This window comes from Euleptes europaea, chromosome 13 (genome assembly GCF_029931775.1).
Source record: "Euleptes europaea isolate rEulEur1 chromosome 13, rEulEur1.hap1, whole genome shotgun sequence".
Classification (NCBI taxonomy): domain Eukaryota; kingdom Metazoa; phylum Chordata; class Lepidosauria; order Squamata; family Sphaerodactylidae; genus Euleptes; species Euleptes europaea.
In genome coordinates, this window is record NC_079324.1 from 54,201,410 (window position 1) to 54,220,887 (window position 19,478).

The 19,478-nt window shown below is 43.6% G+C and overlaps 1 protein-coding gene across 14 annotated transcripts in view; it reads right to left on the bottom strand.

The window, feature by feature from the left end:
- The window catches only part of FBRSL1 (fibrosin like 1), an 823,361-nt gene that overhangs the window by 269,838 nt on the left and 534,045 nt on the right, over positions 1-19,478 (bottom strand). For all 14 annotated transcript variants that reach the window (XM_056859856.1, XM_056859849.1, XM_056859860.1 and 11 more), the window contains one exon: positions 5,943-5,972. In XM_056859856.1, coding sequence (XP_056715834.1) covers positions 5,943-5,972 — 30 coding nt within the window. The remainder of the gene's footprint in view (positions 1-5,942; positions 5,973-19,478) is intronic.

Sequence of the window (19,478 nt, forward strand, 5' to 3'; positions counted from 1 at the left end):
TCTAATAGGTTAGTGAGACAGGACCTACCCTTACAGAAGCCATGTTGGGTTTTGCCCAGCAGACCTTGCCCTTCTATATGCTTGACAATTCTATCTTTAATAACGCTTTCCACTAATTTAACAGGAACAGGCGTTAAGCTAACTGGCCTGTAATTTCCTGGGTCCCCCCTGGAACCTTTTTAATAAATGGTGTTACATTGGCCATTCTCCAGTCCTCTGGTATAGAGGCTGATCGAAGGGACATATTACATATCTTTGTTAGAAGTTCAGCAATTTCCCATTTGAGTTCTTGAAGAACCCTAGGATGAATACCGTCTGGTCCCTGTGACTTGTTAGTTTGCAGTTTGTCTAGACGTTCTAGGACTTCCTGCCTTGTTACCACTTTTTGCCTCAGTTCCTCATTTTCCCCTCTCCAAAATCTCTGTTCAGGAGAAGGAATCTGCCCTGTATCTTCAACAGTGAAGACAGATGAGAATAATTCATTTAGTATATTGTCAAAGGTTTTCACGGTCAGAGTTCATTGGTTCTCGTAGGTTATCCGGGCTGTGTAACCGTGGTCTTGGTTCATTTAGTTTTTCAGCAATTGCTTTATCCTCCCTTAGAGTTCCTTTACTCCCATTGTCATCCAATGGTCCAACCACTTCCCTAGCTGTTTTCCTACTCCTAATATATTTAAAGAATTTCTTATTGTTTGTTTTGATGTGTTTAGCAATATGCCCCTCAAAATCTTTTTTTGCATCTCTAATTATCTGCTTGCATTTCCTTTGTGCAAGTTTGTGTTTGCTTCTGTTCGCCTCGTTTGGGCAAACCTTCCAGTCTCTGAAGGAAGACTTTTTTTCTCTAATTGCTTCCTTCACCTTACCCGTTAGCCATGGTGGTGACCTCCTGGACTTATTACTACCTTTCCTGACCTGCGGTATACAAGCTAGCTGAGCCTCTACTAATGTGGACTTGAGTAACCCCCAAGCCTTTTCAAGAGATTTAACCCTAACTGTTCCTTTCAACTTCCTCTTTACCAGTTTTCTCATTTTAGAGAAGTTCCCTCTTTTAAAGTCAAAGGTAATTGTGTGAGATTTCCCGGTCACTTTCTTATTTGCATATAAATTAAATTTGATGCCACTGATATCTCTATTGCCAACTGGCTCAACTACATCCACATCCCGCACTAAATCACTGGCAACACCACAGAATATTAAATCCAGGATCGCCTCCCCTCTGGTTGGGTCTATGACCAACTGTTCAAGGGCACAGTCATTTAGGATGTCTAAAAGTTTTATTTCTTTGGCTTGACTGGAGCATACATTTATCCAATCAATATGAGGGAAGTTGAAGTCTCCCACTACTACTTCATTATCTTTACATGCTTCCCTAATTTCATTCTCCATCTCAAGATCACCCTGAGCCATTTGCTCAGGGGGCCGATAGAACGTCCCCAGTACTAAATCTCCTTTGGGGCCCAGAATCGTCACCCATAAGGATTCTATGGACAAGTCTGCCCTTTTTATGGTCTCTAGCTTATTAGACACTATGCCTTCCTTGATATACATAGCAACACCCCCTCCAATACACCCTTCCCTGTCATTTCTATACAGTCTGTAACCAGGGTTGACTGTATCCCACTGGTTCTCTCCCCTCTACCAGGTTTCTGTAATGCTCACTATATCTATGTTTTTTCTTAAAACCATGCACTCTAATTCCCCCATTTTTGCTTGGAGGCTTCTAGCATTAGCATAGACACACCTCCACACTGTTTCTCTCTTTCGACTTGCCTAGCATATGCCTTTGGGCATCTTTAAATCCATCATTTTTTTCCCATTCCATTTCATGTCTAAGTAATCCCTATGTGGGCAATCTGAAGCAATTTTCCCTTTGTCCGTATGCATTGAGTTTGCCCGAACCGGATGCTTCTCAGCCCCTGTCAGCTTTCCCCGCAGGTTCAGTTTAAATGCTGCTCTGCCACCTTTTTTATATTACACACCAGCAGTCTGGTTCCATTCTGGTTCAAGTGGAGCCCATCCCTTTTGTATAGGCCTGGCTTATCCCAAAATGTTGCCCAGTTCAATTGGACCCTATGGCATTGAAGTCCCTCCCTTCCTCAAACCCTGCCCTCCCCAGGCTCCACCTTAAAAATCTCCCGCCGGTGGCAAAGAGGGACCTGGCAACCCTACCCAAGGGTCTTGTGCCCATTGCAAACACTTGAGAGCCAACAACAGTGATGGGTGAAATGCATTTGATACGGAGGCCTGTGGGAGAAACATTTTGGCCTCAGCACAAGATAAAAAGGTGAAAATAAACAGTAGAGTAGGGGTCCCCAACGTGGTACCAGTGGGTGCCATGGTACCCGCCAACACCTTTCCTGGCACCCGCCAAGTGTTTTTAGGAAGTGGGTGGGGCCAGGTAGGGCTTTTGCCCAGCAAGGATTCTGACTGACCAAATGTGCCCGCAGAATCAGAAAAGGTTGGGGACCCCTGCAGTAGAGGCAAACAATGGCAGACTTTAATAAGAACTCTTAGCAAAAAAAGAGCCTGGCTGGAGAAGTTTCCCAGCGCTTGCTTGGAGTTACTCAAGGACTGCACATCTAATTTTTTCCAAGGTTCTGAACCTCCTCTGATCTTGCCCACAGTCCCCGAAAGGTTTTAAATTCCTCTTTTTAGATATTTGCTCAGCTCCATCTGAGCTGGCAATAGCGTCCATGACTCAAGTATAAAAAAACAACTTAAAATGAAAGTATATTCTGTATATGTGAATAATCTCATTTTACATTCTGAGCCTCAGGAGAACATCACAGAGGAATAACATTAGATTTGTCCCACATCCAAGCATTACAAGCTAGGCAAGTAACCAGATAATTAGGAATTTCGGCAACATGGATAGCAGGTTTTGGAAATATCACTGAGCAATGATGCCACAGATTTGCACTGGCGCAAATGGACGATGAAGGCAAAGAACAGTTGTGTCTGCAACCAAGTGAACCAGGCCCAATAGCCAAGCTTCTTCTTCTTCTCTTGCTTCAGCCAAGAAAAGCAGCAATCCCTCCCCTATTTTAAGTTGGCTGCGGCAGCCAAAAAAAACCACCTCGCAACACTGCATAGAATACTGTTGCTTAATCCACTGCTCTGGCTCATAGCTTGTGCATCAAAACACATTGGTGGCTTCCTTTGGGACATGTTTCAACATTCAATAAGCCTTTTGAGAGAGGACATGGAAAGGATGAAAGGCAAGGCATACTTTTCTGATTTTGAACAGATGTGAGGGGGAAAAGTCTGTTTTATTAGAGCAGTCTTTCTGGGTACCTTCTTATGTTTGTGGTATTTTTACCTCCTGCGGTTTCAGCAGAGATCAAGCAAAATTGCCTTTATAAATCCGTAAGCCAAAGGATGACCCATATCTAAATCTGGAAATGCGTAAACGTTCCACATCCTCTTATTACTTCTATTTCACAACTCTGATACATCAATATTTGACTAGACATTAAGCTCTGTTTAACACGAGCAAATGTTGTGGCGGGAAAACTGTTCAGCACCATGGTCCTTTGCAGACCTTTGGCCGTCTCATATTTAAAATTACCTCTGTGACGCCAACAGCTAGAAATACAGGGAACAATATCCTGAGGAAGCTGGGCATGATTCCCCCCGCTGAAATCAATGGGCTTTAAGTATTCACTCATTTCATTGGGACTTAAGCATACCTCAATTTCTTCTGTGTTAACACCCAATCTTTTCTCAAAATATAAAACTTCAAGTTTGTAGAACCTGGGGCTCCTGGTTGCCCACTAAGATATTTTTAAGATCCTGCCAAGTTTTAGTGCTTCCAAATAATAAATGAAATTAAAAGAGAAAGGAGAAAATGGTCTGCTAGGCAGCTGTTGATTAAACCAACATCAATTCCTTCTGGATGACCTAAGAGGGAAGAGATTGGGGGACATTGCTTGGCAATGCTTTTGCTCCTGTCTGATGGGGTGATGCCAGAGGGTGGCACTGGGAGGTGCTGTTCTATCTCCCCCCCTCCCAGACTTTGTCCTCTGGACTTTGTAAGGTGCCAGTCCCCCACCCCACTCTCCACATAGCAACTGGGAGAGATTGTGTATCTGTTAGGAGGGTCATGTTATCGATATACTGATGAGACCCAGTTCTATTTTTTTGCATTTTCATTAAGAGCAGCACTTCAGACCCAGAATGAATGCTGGAAGAGGGGTAACTTAGGCTTTTGTGCATGGCTGCTCCCCTCGAGGCCACCCCTCCAATGACTTTGGGTCTTTGTTTTGATTATGCATGCCATTTCTGGCTGTCAGAGGTTGCCTGGTTCTCCCACTGTGTTTCCCCGCGTTTTCCAATTCGAGACAAAACAGGTCCCTGAAAACGCGGGCAAAACACAGGAAACGCAGGGACCTCTGAGAAAGTGAGGTGACCTCTGATGGCAAAAACAAAGACCCGAAGTCGTCAGAGGGGTGACAGCGAGGGAAACAGCTATGCATAAAAGGCCTTAATCTAGGCAAGACAGAGGGGACCAGTCTCAGTCTGAAGGGTTACTGGTTTTAATTGCTCTGGCTAGGGTTTATTCCCTTAAAGAAATCTTAGGTTTTGCCCAGATCCTGCTTTGCTAGAGATTACTGGTTGCATATTAGTTCATACCGGGATCGTCACAATTTGCAATGAGTTCAGGATCAGTTGTGGCTGCCATCCACAAGCACCTCGCATAGTTTCCTTTAATAGTGAGGGGAGATGTTACTGGAGGAAACGTCATATTGGCTCCAGCACTGTGCCTGGGACAGTTCATAGAATCATAGAGTTGGAAGGGACCACCAGGGCCATCTAGTCCAACCCCCTGCACAATGCAAGAATTTTACAACTACCTCCCCCACACACACCCAGTGACCCCTACTCCATGCCCAGAAGATGGCCAAGATGCCTTCCCTCTCATGAACTGCCTAAGGTCGTAGAATAAGCATTGCTGACAGATGGCCATCTAACCTCTGCTTAAAAACCTCCAGGGAAGGAGCACTTACCACCTCCCGAGGAAGTCTGTTCCACTGTTCGGACACTGGGTTGCCCCATGGTTCTCTGTTAAAAGGTATGGCCCATGAAGGGTCTTCCCAAGAAGAGCCAAGGCAGCTTCGGGTGTAGGCACAGCCTTAGATAGATAGATAGCTGCTGAACAAGGTTATGTATAAACTATGAGACACCACCTCAGGTTATAGTTCACATTGCAACAGAAGTCTCGTTGCCATCAGCGGGAGCACACCAGCGTTAGGTGGTGTTAATTAAGTCCATAGGTAAAGGGTTTGTAATGCTGGGGGTGGGAGGGAGGTCATAGGGTTAAAACAAGAATTACATACACATACATCTCTCTCTTTCCATCTGAAACCTCTGACTGTAATCTCTCAATGACTAATGTAGATATCAAGCAAAAAGGTCAGAGAAATCATTGCTGCGTGATAAATAGGTACGTGCTAAGCCAAAATCTACCCTGACAATAACAGCATCATCTGCGAAGACCAGTTCCTGGTTGTCCATCTTCTAAACCCATTACAAAACTGACATGTTCAAAAGTCATTGTAAATAAAATATTGGCTTTCAAGCAGCTCCTGAAGGAAGTCTCTCTCCAAAACAAGGTGATAGTAGTGCTAACATAGTGCTCGAGAACTGCTTGGATCAGAGCATATTAATGAAGAAAGGGCTTTGTGCTAGCAACAGCAAGCTCTGTTGAATGTGTGTGTACAAGTAGCTAGGCACAAGGGGAAAGATATCTTGAGCAGCTGATCCTAGGCATTTTGGTTAGAGCTACTACTAATATTTATAAAATCGAGCTTGAAAGCACATACAAATTATTAAGGTTATTTTTTTTCCTGGATGTTTTCTTACCTGCTGGTTAAGGGAATTTCCAAAGGTTCTGGGAGGCCAGAAGATTAAAACAAGAACAACAAAAGGGATATTTGCTCTTACCTTGTCGTCAATTTCACTCTCGCTGTCGCACTGTAGATTGGAGACAAAAAAGAGAAAAGGATGCATGAAAAACATGGAAAAGCACACTGACATATTTATATATCTTAAAACCTTGCTCGACACTCAGAAGAAACATATTGTGGCATACTGACGAACAAGCCTCTCTGAAGGAGAATCAGCATGGCTTCTGCAAAAGGAAGCCTATGGAATGCTGCTGTCACAGCAATCTAGACACCTCAAGGGGTGAAGGGAGAGCAACTCAGCTAACCCCACCCTCATGTTGATGGACAATATAAAAATTGTGTGTGAGGTGTACATTTTCAGGAAATAAACTGCATGTGTGTACACCGAATGCTCTTTCTCCCTCTCCCTACAGCTGGCTCTGTGTGGAGAAGTGGGGAAACAAAGCCAGTTCACCAGATTAGCCTCCGTCGCTCATGTGGAGGAGTGGGGAATCCAACCTGGTTCTCCAGATCAGTCCACCGCTCCAAACCACCGCTCTTAACCACTACATCACACTGGCTCCAACAGTATTAAATTTCATACCTTCAGACGACTGTCTGAGACCAGGTGAAAGTGGGATTTCTCTGTTCTGTTGGAAAGAGCTACAATTTGTAGCCCCAATTGCTCCCGTGAAGTTAAAAATCTTAGATCACAAAGTTGTGACAATGTTTTCTAGGAAAAATGATAATGACCACAGAGGAGGAGATGGGGGGAAATGTGCACTTAAGTAGCATTACATTGAACACGCTTGCTGACTCTGAAAATGAAGTGGTTCTGTTTTCAGCTGTGTATTCGGCAGGATAATGACACCTTGGATTGTTTAGGGATGCATGGATCTCACCAGTTGGAGGCATAAGAAGGCATTACCATTGCAAAATGTTAAAAAATGAAACTATTGGGGCCATTCTGCACAGGCAGAAAATGACCTCCAAACGGCAGGGGGTTCTGCATTAAACAGAGAAATCTTATCTTCTCTGTGGTATATATTACAGCAGATTGTGTCAGCTGCCCACTGACAGCTTCTTCTCTAGTTACATTATTTTAGACAGAGGGTTTGAATTGGTTGACTTTGGATTTTGCCATCAAAGCACCTGTAAGCGTGCATGGGTAAAATATGACGTCTGGTTAGGTGCTGAGATTGAAAAAGAGGAGATCGCTTAAAGCCACCTAGTAAATCTGTGAGAGGGGAGATTCCACGATATCTTAGCTACTGATAAAAAGGAAGATCCAGAGCATTCCAGAGCCAGCATGGTGTAGTGGTTAAGAGCAGTGGTTTGGAGCAGTGGAGTCTGATCTGGAGAACCAGGTTTAATTCCCCACTCCTCCACATGAACGGCGGACTCTAATCTGGGGAACCGGGTTTGATTCCTCACTCCTCCACATGAGCAGTGGAGGCTAATCTGGTGAAATGAATTTGTTTCCCCACTCCTACACATGAAGCCAGCTGGGTGACCTTGGGCAAGTCACGCTCTCTCAGCCTCACCTACCTCCCAGGGCGTCTGTTGTGGGGAGGGGAAGGGAAGGTGATTGTAAGCTGGTTTGATTCTCCCTTAAGCGGCAGAGAAAGTCGGCATATAAAAACCAACTCTTCTTCTTCTTCAACTGATATAGATCGGGTTTATGAAAGACTCTTTAGTTGGGAAAATGAGCTTTGACTACTTGACTATGTTAAGGCTACCTAGAAGGCCCCTAAAGAGCATATTTAAAAACCCAGCTTCACCATACACGAGTAAGCAAAACAGAGGAAGAAGGAATAATTCTTCCAGCAGGACTATGACAGTGTCTGCACCAAGTTCTTGAGGGAACAGAAGGGAAAGGAAAATGAGAATTCAGTGGCCATCCAAGCTTCATCATCTAAGCTGCTATAAAGAGATCTGCAATAAAGTGGTGGAACCAGCAGCATGAATGGCTAATGCACATTCTCCTATGCCCCACCAAGGTCTGAAGCATCAAGTAAATGGACTCCTTTGAGTCCTTTGAAGATGACACATAATGCATTTTATGATACATGGTAGGACTATAGAGAAGGTAGGAATTTTTACTAGTATTTTGCTTGATACTCCCACCGAGAGACTTTGTCTACCTATAAATGTGTGACTTTCCTTTACCAAAAAAGAGTGTATGTGTGTGGATTCTTTCCCCTTCCCTTTCAATGTACACTTATTTAATTTTCAGCCATGAAATTTAACTGGAAATTGATTGAAAAATGAATCTTGGTTAGCCAACGCTGATTCTCCAGTGTGATTTCTTTCTTTCCTTGACATTCTGTTTTGCTGCTTCTTCGAGTATGACTGAAATGGGCACTGATGCCAAATTCTTAAAAGTCTTGCAATTATTTAAATATATACAAGTAACTATATTAAAAAGCCCAAAGCATGTAAGTATAAGTTTGGCCTCTCAGAACTACAGCTGTGTAAGAAGTGTACAAATCTATTACATCTTTCTAAAAGGTACAAAATTACTCAACGTTGTTCAATGGAGATAAACATTTTTTGCCTAGATAACATTCAAAATAAAATAAACCATCAAACTACACACTGTTGCTTAAAGAGGCATACAAAATGAACCAAAGCTCTGCTAGCTCAGGATATATATATTTATCCTAATTTATTTTATGACTGATGCTTTGGTATTTTAAAAGTATATTTTAAACGAAGAACTCCTTTTCGTAAAATCATCAGTAGTTCCAAATGATTACGCAATATAATTTTTACTAACTGTTCTCAACTGGTATAGTCCAATTAAAAGACAAAGGATTATCAGCGTAAAACGAGCAGTTCATGAGTTGTTGCCTAACAGTTCACGTCTAAGTATTGTTACACCCTTCTAAATCCACTGAAGTTGCAGAGCTTAAAAGGGTGTAACTCTGTTTAGGATGGCACTGAAAACCACCTATACCATTCACAGTGGCAGATGTAAACAGTGTCAATGGGTGTGTTTGTCACTTTTGGGCTTCACAAGGAATGGGTGGAGTACTTCTTGTTTTATTATATTTTTCTTATGCGATTTGAAGTGCTGGTGCCTACTGGTTCTTCGATACGCTCCAATCTTTATTTCAAATCACATAGATCTTGGGTGTTCAATACCAGTCTGCTAAGGTTTGAAATTCAAACATGTGAAACGTTTTCAAAGTACAAAGAGAGTTTAATACGGTCCAAGACCAGCATAAAAACATAACAGATATACATACATAACATAACTCATATAAAAGTGCATCAAGTGTGAGCCCCTATAACCTCCCACAATCTCTCACTCATAAAAGCCGTTAAGCGCTTAATTAAAAATATTACATATTTGGAATTAGCATAAATATAAATATAAAATGTGAAACGTTTTCTGAGGTTCTTGATTTAAAAACAAAAAAGATTAAAGCTGCATCAAAGTTGAGTCCATGGCACTCTAAAGCTGGCCTTACTTTTTTGAACGAGAAAAGGAGTGTCAAGATGAAACACATTGATTATATTTTCCTCTTGACTATTCTTGTACCACCCTGACTTGGACAGCCCCAGTGTCAGATCTCAGAAGCCAAGCAGGGTTGGCCCTGGTTAGTATTTGGATGGGCGACCTCCAAGGAACACCAGGGTTGTGATGCGGAGGCAGGCAATGGCAAACTACCTCCAAAAGTTTCTTGCCTTGAAAACTCTACAGGGTCACCAGATGTGACTTGACGGCAGTAAAAAAAAACCTCTATTACCACCAACTTGCATTTATCTCTAGGCAACAAAACTACCCCTGCCTCTAAGTAATGGTTACTACTAAAGGATCATTGGAAATCTACTAAAGGATCATTGGAGCAAGATCCAGGCTTATACCCGGGAAATCTTGTTGGTCTTTAAAGGTGCTACTGGACTCGAAACTGGCTCTTCTACTGCAAACTAACATGGCTTACCATGTGAAATGAAGAGATTACTGAAATCTACCGCTCACACAACATTATATAATAATGTACCCATTGGTTACAGGCATGAGCCCTGTGGTGCAGAGTGGTAAGTTGCAGTACTGCAGTCTAAAGCTCTGCTCACGACCTGAGTTCAATCCCTACGGGAGTCAGTTTCAGGTAGCCGGCACAAGGTTGACTCAGCCTTCCATCCTTCCCAGGTCGGTAAAATGAGTACCCAGTTTGCTGGGGATAAAGGGAAGATGACTGGGGAAGGCACTGGCAAACCACCCCGTAAACAAAGCCTGCCTAGAAAACGTTGGGATGTGACGTCATTCCATGGGTTAGGAATAACCCGGTGCTTGCACAGGGGACCTTTACCTTTTACCTACAAGGAAATGTAAAAATATTATTATGTAAATTCACAAGTAAATGCACAAATGAATATTAAGACATTTGTCAGGATTACATTGTACGGACCTCTGCATACAGACAAAATGGGGTGAGGGTTAAAGGAAAGGAAAGATGCGGCACTCTCCAGATGCATTTATTATATCTTGTACTGCAGGACTAACTGATACCAAATGTGGCCCTGCATTAAGTAGTTCACTCCTGTGCTGTTTGTGTGATACAATGAGAACAATACTGGAAGAAGCAATTAACCCTGGATTTCCTCTGCTTTTCTTTCCAGCCCCACTGAACTCAGGGAAGCTATCTCATAATCCTTTAGAGATCCCCCCCATAACATTCTAGATAGGAATTCCTGATTAAGGGAACAGAACAGATTGTTCTCTGCTTTCATAGACATTTACAATGGACAAACCAGCTTAGAGACACTTTGAGGACACAACAAATGTTGCTTCTAACTTTTAAATTTTGTTTAATTAGGGTAACAAATAGGATCAGGGCATTTTTCAGCATCATATATAAATCACGGTTCTGATTTATATAGGAGAATTAAATGACAAAATTCTAACAAGACAAGTAATAATGTGTACAGACAGAGTTAATCTGCAAGTTGTAAAATTCAATGAATTTTCATCAAACACCACAGGTGTGTTTGTTCACTTGCAGTAGGTACCGATCTGTAAGATTTTGGATTTCACAGAATGGGAGCACAAACAGCCCTACAACTTCAGAGAAACTACTACCTAAGGGCTTGTGAACTCAGACCTCACAACAAATGACAATCAGTACAAACACAGGTTAAGAACCCAGCTACAAACCTTAGCTTGAAATCCTGCTTTGGAATCAATCAGCAAACCTTGGCTAGTTGGGCCATCTGTGTTCAGACATCATAACTACTGTAACCCAGTTTGACCAAACCACCCTTTGGGTTTACTGTAACATGTGAATGCAGCCTTAGTGGAATTTCATTGTGTGAACTGGGTTGTTTTCAATATCATGACATATAAACTTTCAACCAAAACTGGGGAAATTCTGAACATATAAACACCCTTTTCTCTGAAGGTGGGAACGAATATCACTAGTTCTAAACCTAGGCCTAAAAGTACAGAAAGAGCATCATCAAAAGTTTTTTGTGTTTTTTTTCCCTAAAGAAAATGCCTCAGGTTGACGTTTAAACCATATAACAAGTTAGCACACAGCCCTTCCCTACAGAATGTCAACCATGGAGGAATTTAGGGGGGGTGTTTAAAAAAAAGCTCTCCAAGGCCTCACCTCCCACACAGCTGTTGTCAATGGGACAAAAGCCCTTGTCAAAATACACAGCTAAAGAAATGTGAGGAATGGCAACCCGTTGACAGCTATGGGGGCTCATTGAAAGACAAAAGCCTCAATTACCTGAATTTTTCTACAGGCCTGTTAACACTCCTGGTCTATAAGTAAATCTGTAAACAGCCTATTGTGTTGTGTTCATAAAGGCTTGTAAAGGGATTACTGGCTACAGTTGTGCCAATTGCCTCTTAATTCCACCAAGAATGTTTGCAAAGCAAACCCTAATTGCCCCACTTTTTTTTGTAAAACAGTTTGGGGGCAGTGACAAGCTTAAGCCTGAATCCTGCTAGGGGGATGTAAATTGGGGGGGTGGGGAGGACAAGAGAGAAAAATCCCAAGCAAACAAGACTTTGTGGATTTGGCTTCATCTGCATTGGTTTCTAATGAAAGTAAGTCTAATCTTGCTAGGCGATAGAGATCCAAGCTATAACCTGGGCTGGACCTTAACTCTTTAAAAGAGACTTGACAAACAAGCCTGTAGTTAAAGGAGGTAGTTAAATAGGCTAGAAATGCCTTTGAGATTTCCTGATTCTCTTTGTGGGTGTATGAATTTTAACCTCTGCACTACAGACTGGCGAGCATATTTAATTAAATAAAAATAAGCCTTGAATTTAAAATTTTCAAAAAGTGACAGGTGTATGAAATCGACAATACCAAACAGGAAAATGCTCCCAGGACTAAACTTAATAAAACATGGTTGCTTTTCTCACTGTAACTCTGAAGTGTCTGTAATAGTCAAGAAGGGCCATCTTTTTAACATCATTTTAAGCTATTTGTTTCTAATTATTAAATATTTCTAATTTTTTTAAACCATATTGTTCTGACCTATGGGTTTTACAGTAAACCGTGTCTAAACGGAAGTCCAAAAATTAAATCAGACTCAAAGTGGCTTCACTGTTGGCGAGGGACTCTGGTTCAGTGGTAGAGTACATCCTTGAGCCATAGTTTACAAGTGCTGGGGAACACCTTTCTCTGCTGAGATCCTACTAAACTAGATGCACCAATGTTTCTGGCTTGGTGCAATGCCGCGTCACAGGTCCATATGTCACAGTCCCCAGCCCAAGTATCTGCCTCATTATTTATTTCATTCCCCTGCAATTGGAGAGGCTCGTGGTAAATATGTCTCCCTTCTCTTCTTAAAGGTCATGAACCTTGGTCAGATTCCCAGAAAAAGGATGGCCTGTTTGTGATGCTGATAACAGGGAGATGCAATGAACAGCTGTTTTGCAATGCATGTGTGTAAAGGGCTGTCAAGTCACAGCTGACCTATGGAGACCCCACAGGGTTTTCAAGGCAAGAAGTGTGCAGAGGTGGTTTGCCATTGCCTGCCTCTGCGTAGTGTGCTCTTGCAATGGCCACAGCAAAACAGAGCCAGTGGCGTTTTGGGAGCCATGTGAAAGACTGCTGCTTCTCCAAGTAATCCCACACAAAAATGCAAGTTAAAAAAAAGGACAGAATTGTATTTAAATTGTTAATCCTCACTTTAATTGTAAACCTCATTACATGTTGCGACTTGGTTAGGAGCAAGGTCTAGGTACCGTATCAACTGAACTAGGAACACTGAGAATTACATTTCAGCCAAGGAGCTATGCATTTCCATTTAAAAAAGAAAAGCAAAGCCATAATTCCCATGCTCCTTTGGAGGAAATCATGACACTAAGGCTTGGTTCGAGCCAGTTTAGATAGGCTGACAGGGACCACTGGAGCATGTCAAATGCATCCTGCCCTTTTATTTATTTATTAGACTTATAACCCGCCCTCCCCAGCAAGCCGGCTCAGTGCGGGTAACATCATTTTAAAAACACAACAATATACAATATAAATATACAGTAAAATCCATAATAAAACCACCAATAAAATTCTAAAAACCTAATATGATGGCACGCAAGCCTAAAAGCTGTAGGGACCATACAGGTGGCAACCCTTTGCTTTTTGTTGTTCCCACTAAGGGGGAAAGGGGGGGGGAGGCCAGTAGATTGTATAGATAATATGAGCAAATACAGGTGGCTGTCCTCAATTGTAGGCCTGGTGGAAAAGCTCTGTCTTGCAGACCCTGCGGAAAACTTTCACATCCCGCAGGGCCCTGATGTTACCCAGCAGAGCATTCCACCAGCCCGGAGTCAGGGCCGAAAAAGCCCTGGCTCTTGTCGAGGACAGCTGGATGCTCTTAGGGTCTGGGACCACCAGTAAATTTTCAGAGATTATGGATTGTATCATACTGCACTGGTTCTGGCCTGGTCCCATACTTAGCAGAATGATAGGATACCATCTTACATACCTCTTGGGAAACACGTGCCGTTCCAAATTTCCTACTTCTTTAAACTTTATAAAGCCCCACACAGGAAACTCCTACAAAACTCCCCAGATCTGGGGTTGACAGAAAGCAGAGTGGCTTTTCGTCCCTTTGCCTCAATTCACTTGGGAGTCCTCAGCCAATGGGTTTAAAACTGCATTTAACAAACTTATGTCCACCACACCTGTTGATGGCTCAGCACCTATTGACTTCTGACTGAAGGTATAGAATAAGACACTCTCGACTTAAAAACTTTTTTTTGTCTGAAGTGGTATCAAAGTTCCATCTTTAGTGCCTCAGTCCCTAAGGCCTACGCAGTTACCTTGCAATCCTAAAAGGCCTTACTCATTTACTAAAGGGCAGTACGCAACATATAGATTTTAGAGAGATAAAGAGAATGAGTGTTCTGTGGTTTTTATTGGAGTTACCCAATATACTTGAAATGCAGTGTGAGTCAACTGAAGGAGAATTTCATCTTGCTCCGACTTGCATTTATGCAGATGAGGTTGTAGAGAAGGGTCATGGGATTTTTTTTTTCTTCCAGCTTGTTGCAGAAAAGAGCTAATGCCTGTTTAGCAAGCCAGACCACAGCTGGACAAAATAAGGAAGAAGAGTTGTTTTTATATGCCGACTTTCTCCACCACTTAAGGAAGAATCAAACTGGCTTTCAAACTCCTTCCCTTCCCTCCCCACAACAGACACCCTATGAGGTAGGTGGGGCTGAGAGTGTGTGACTCGCCTAAGGTCACCCAGCTGGCTTCATGTGGAGGAGTGGGAAAACCAACCCGGTTCATCAGATTAGTGTCCGCCGCTCATGTGGAGGAGTGGGGAATCAAACCCAGTTCTCCAGATTAGAGTCCACCGCTCCAAACCACCACTCTTAACCACTACACCATGCTGGATCTCTGTATCTAAGTTTTCTGTATCTAGTGCCTGCCCTGCCCTGGGTAGCCCAGAATAGCCCAATCTCGTCAGATCTCGGAAGCTAAGCAAGCACTGCTCCTTAACTGAAGATATGTTCAACTGAGCTAGGGCTTCTCAGTGGAGGAGACCAGGGCAGACTCCATTAGTGTGGCACCAAGCAGTTTTCAATAGTTATGTCTTCTTAGAAAAGAGAATACAGACGTCTTGTTGGTAAGGTTCAGACCATCAGTCTTGTGAATAGGTTCAGCCATTCAATCTTTCTGGAGGGCAGTTATACGAATGGTGCCTTGGGCAAACTTGGAGAACAAGAGGTCTACTGAGAGAGGTTCCTCTACCTCAGGGTCACTGTCCATAGTACCGGCATCTGAGAGTTGGACATTACTTTCTTAATGGCAATAAGAGAGGAGGATGAAGTACCTCAGGGCTGTGGGTTTGGGTCTCCCAACCCACTAGCTGTGATATAGGGTTGCCAGGTCCCTCTTCGCCATCGGCGGGAGATTTTGGGGGCGAAGCCTGAGGAGGGCGGGGCTTGGGGAGGGACTTCAATGCCATAGAGTCCAATTGCCAAAGCAGCCATTTTCTCCAGGTGAACTGATTTCTATCAGCTGGAGATCAGTTGTAATAGCAGGAGATCTCCAGCTAGTACCTGGAGGTTGGCAACCCTACCGTGACATGATATTTGTCTACACTTGACACACACTTCTACCCACCTATCAACTCATGTATACTGGAAAATTCCACGTTATCTTCAGAATTAAACGAGTTCCGTAGCATCTTAAAGACTAACAAAACTTTTATTTCAGCACAAGCTTTCTCCTCTGAAGAAGCGGGATCTGTTCTGTGAAATCTTATGCTGGAATAAAGTTTTGAGAGACTGTAAAGTTTCATTCCATTCCTGTTTATTTTTTGCAGCAACAGACTAACACGGCTGCCCCTCTGGATGTTACCTTCAGCAGCTCACAAAGGAAATATATAAATCTTTTCCCTTAAGGAGCTACTGTATGTTTAGCCTGAAGAGGAGAAGGCTGAGAGGTAATATGATAACCATCTTCAACTACTTGAAGGGCTGTCATATAGAGGAGGGTGCTGAGTTGTTTTCTGTTGCCCCAGAAGGTCGGACCAGAACCAACGGGTTGAAATTTAATCAAAAGAGTTTCCATCTAGACATTAGGAAGAATTTTCTAACAGCTAGAGCAGTTCCTCAGTGGAACAGGCTTCCTTGGGAGGTGGTGAGCTCTCCTTCCCTGGAGGTTTTTAAGAATAGGCTAGATGGCCATCTGTCAGCAATGCTGATTCTGTGACCTTAGGCAGATTGTGAGTGGGAGGGCACCTGGCCATCTTCTGGACATGGAGTGGGGGTCGATGGGGGTGTAGGGGGGAGGTAGTCGTGAGTTTCCTGCATTGTGCAGGGGGTTGGACTAGATGACCCTGATGGTCACTTCCAACTCTACGATTCTATGATTGGCAAGGGAGTGATGAGACACGGCTCAGCCTATCCATTTACGAATGCCCCTTCACAGTGTCCCCCCTCACCCCGCAGATAAACAAACACAAAAGGCGTGCTTATAAGTGCAGTTGTGTATATATTTGGGAAGGAAGCGCCCCTCCTATCCCCCTTCGGCACCACAACAGTGTTGCTTAAGAAGATGGGAAGAGGGCTCTTTATCATGAGCCAAGCCCGCTAATGGGACTTGAGGCTTACACACATTAAAACATTAAGCTGCCGCCAAGTGTCGTGGGGGGGGGGGAAACTGATTTATTGCAGCAATTTTGCCACTGTGTCCTTTATAAGGTCCCCTGAAGCTGTTTTCCTGCTGGCAAGAAACCGTGAAGTGCCGCAGCTCGGGGAGAAGCGCAGAAACTGGCCAAGAGGTGGGCAGCAGGGAGGGAGAAGAGCCGAGAGACGGGAAGGAAGAAAAGAGGAAATCGAATGTTGACTTGAACTTGCCCCAGGCAGGAGAGAGTCCTCTTAGCTCCACTAGCTCTTCGACAGCTTGATGAAATGAGTCCAGAGGCCTCCCCACGGCTAGACCAGCTCAGGCTTCCAAATGCCAAGGGGGTGGGGTGGGGGGCAAAGCTGTAAGAAACAGGCTGAGCCTCGGGGCAGCAATTGCTTTCCCTCATTTCTCCCACCCCCCACTTTCCTCTTCTTCTGCTCAGCATTTGGCCACACCGCACGACAACACTCTCTCTGCATGGCAGCCTGTGCATGTGTGTGTGTGTGGGGGGGGAGGAAGCATAGCGCATTAGCGGTGGCAACTGATGGCAGCCCAGAGCGCTATAGCTAATTTCGAGAGGCAATGATGCATCCTGAGTCTGGCGCTGGCTGGCGCGGTCCGAGGGGAGCCCCCGTTGCGGAGGACGTTTCGTTAAGTGACCAACAGCTGTCATGTGAAAACCGAGAGAGAAGCAAGTGTTTCTGTGTATCTGTGATGGAAATGGAGGCTTTTCAGGCTCCTTCCCCTCCCAGGGCACATTAATTCTCAAACGTACACTGGTTTTTAAGCATTAAAAAAAAAAAAAAAGGCCTGGCATTTCCTCTTCAACCAGCTTTGTTGGACGGTATAAATCCCTCACTGGGTCAAGGAGCCAATACTTTAAAAATACTATTTAAAAGTCTCTTTTCATTCCACAAAACCGAGTTCATTTGCTACAGCTTAGGGTCAATTCCCCCGGGGCCCCTGCTTTATTCCCCAGCCCCCCCCTCTCTTCTCCTCTTTTCCTTAGTCTTCATAAATTAATCAGGAAGGCCCTGACTAAGTCATTTCATGCTGTACAACATAAAAGGAAGTCCCCTGACGCTCCAACCTAGGATCTATTAAAAGCAGAAAGAGGAGGGAGGAAAATGAGAGGGAGGAAAAGGAGTTGTGGGGTGGGGGGGAGAAGAGTTGGGGTGGGAGAAAAGAAGCAACCGAGGAAGGGGGAAAATGCAACCTTTTTGAATTTTTTTTTTTTGGTTAGGATAAAAGCTGGAGGACTTTGTTACAAATTCTAGCCTACATCAAAACACCTTAAATAATTCAAAGAACATGTTTAAAGGGAGAAAAACTGAATGTTACTCTGATGTTCAGTTGCTGCAAACGCAGAATATTACCCCCAAACAGCACAGCCTGTTAAGGGAGGCAGGCGGGAGGGAGGAGGTGGGGGGGGGGAGTTGAGAAAGAACAGCCTTGAGCATTTCAGTTCTTTAGAAAAATGTCAGAACCTGTAAAAATCATAATTTCCTGCAACTTCTCTCTCTCTTTGCATGATATAAACTCAGTGAGACTGAAATGTAGGTTTCTGACAAGCTGTTAACAAGACAACTTTGGAAATCTGTCTGGAGCTCTCTGGGAAATGGGCTGCCATTTCACTGCTCCGGAGAAGTTCATGACATGACAAGCAGAAATCAGGGAACAGAGACCTAAAAACCACGGTGTAATTTTCATTTGCTTCTGTCGTGAAAGAGTTCAGGCAGAAATATTAGCAGGCTGAGCAACTGAAAATGGAGACTGGGGCGGGGGACTGAAGAGAGAAAGAAAAGCCAGCAACTGGAAAATCATTGCTGGGATTTGACAAGCAGATCTTTCATGCCTTAAAAAAACAACGCCTAAAAACGGTCCATTTCATAAGAACATAAGAAAGGCCCTGCTGGATCAGACCAAGGCCCATCAAGTCCAACAGTCTGTTCACACAGTGGCCAACCGGGTGTCTCTAGGAAGCCCCCAAACAAGACGACTGCAGCAGCACCGTCCTGCCCGTGTCCCACCGCACTCAATATAATAGGCATGCTCCTCTGATACTAGAGAGAACAGGTATGCAGCATGACCAGCATCCATTCCAACTAATAGCTATGAATACCCCTTTCCTCCATGAATATGTCCACTCCCCTCTTAAAGCCCTTCATGTGATGCATGAAGGAGATATAAAAGCCACCAGTTGTCAGAGAAATGACTTCTCCACACGAAGTCATCCCCCCCACCCTCTGTGAAAGCCAGTGCCATCTCTCCTTTACAAGATCAGTGCCAGCTTTTGATTTACTCCAGGGCACGCCGGTGGATGTTCCCATACCCTCAAGAGCTTTTTAATAAAAGAATACTGGTAAAAATGAAGTGGAGGAGGAAAAGGGGAAAAAAAGCAAAGCTGGAAAAACAACCAAAAATCAAAGACTCATGCAGTACTAAAGGAAGGAGGGGAGGTTTGCCAACCCCCAACCGAAAAAAAAGTCTGCAGATTGAATAATGGATAGATGGATGAGTGAACAAAGAGAAAGAGAATGAGAGAGAGATGGTCAGGCTGTGGTTCATGAGCCATGCACTGCTCCTGGGAAATTTAAGTAAATGACTAAAATGAAGAATGAAATGAAGCACATCCTTAGTATGAACTTGGGGGCACCGGTGAGGACTCGGCCTTCTTTCCTTTTATTCTCCTGCCCCCCCCCCACTTCCCCAAACTACACACTGAGCCAATATAGATGACCAGTTTACGATGCGCCAAGATTCCTTACCACGTAATTGCTTGGTTATCTGCATTACTAAAACTATGGGATAATATATTTTGTAAAACTTGCATTCGTATCTGTGGTGAAGTCTGGTGTCTTTAGTAAGTGATCGCATGGTTGGTTAGTGTACATACCCAAAATGAAAACAGGGCCAATTATACAGCCAAGAAAACAAGCCCGAGGAGTCCCCAACTCTTCGTCTCTCTACAACATAAATTACTC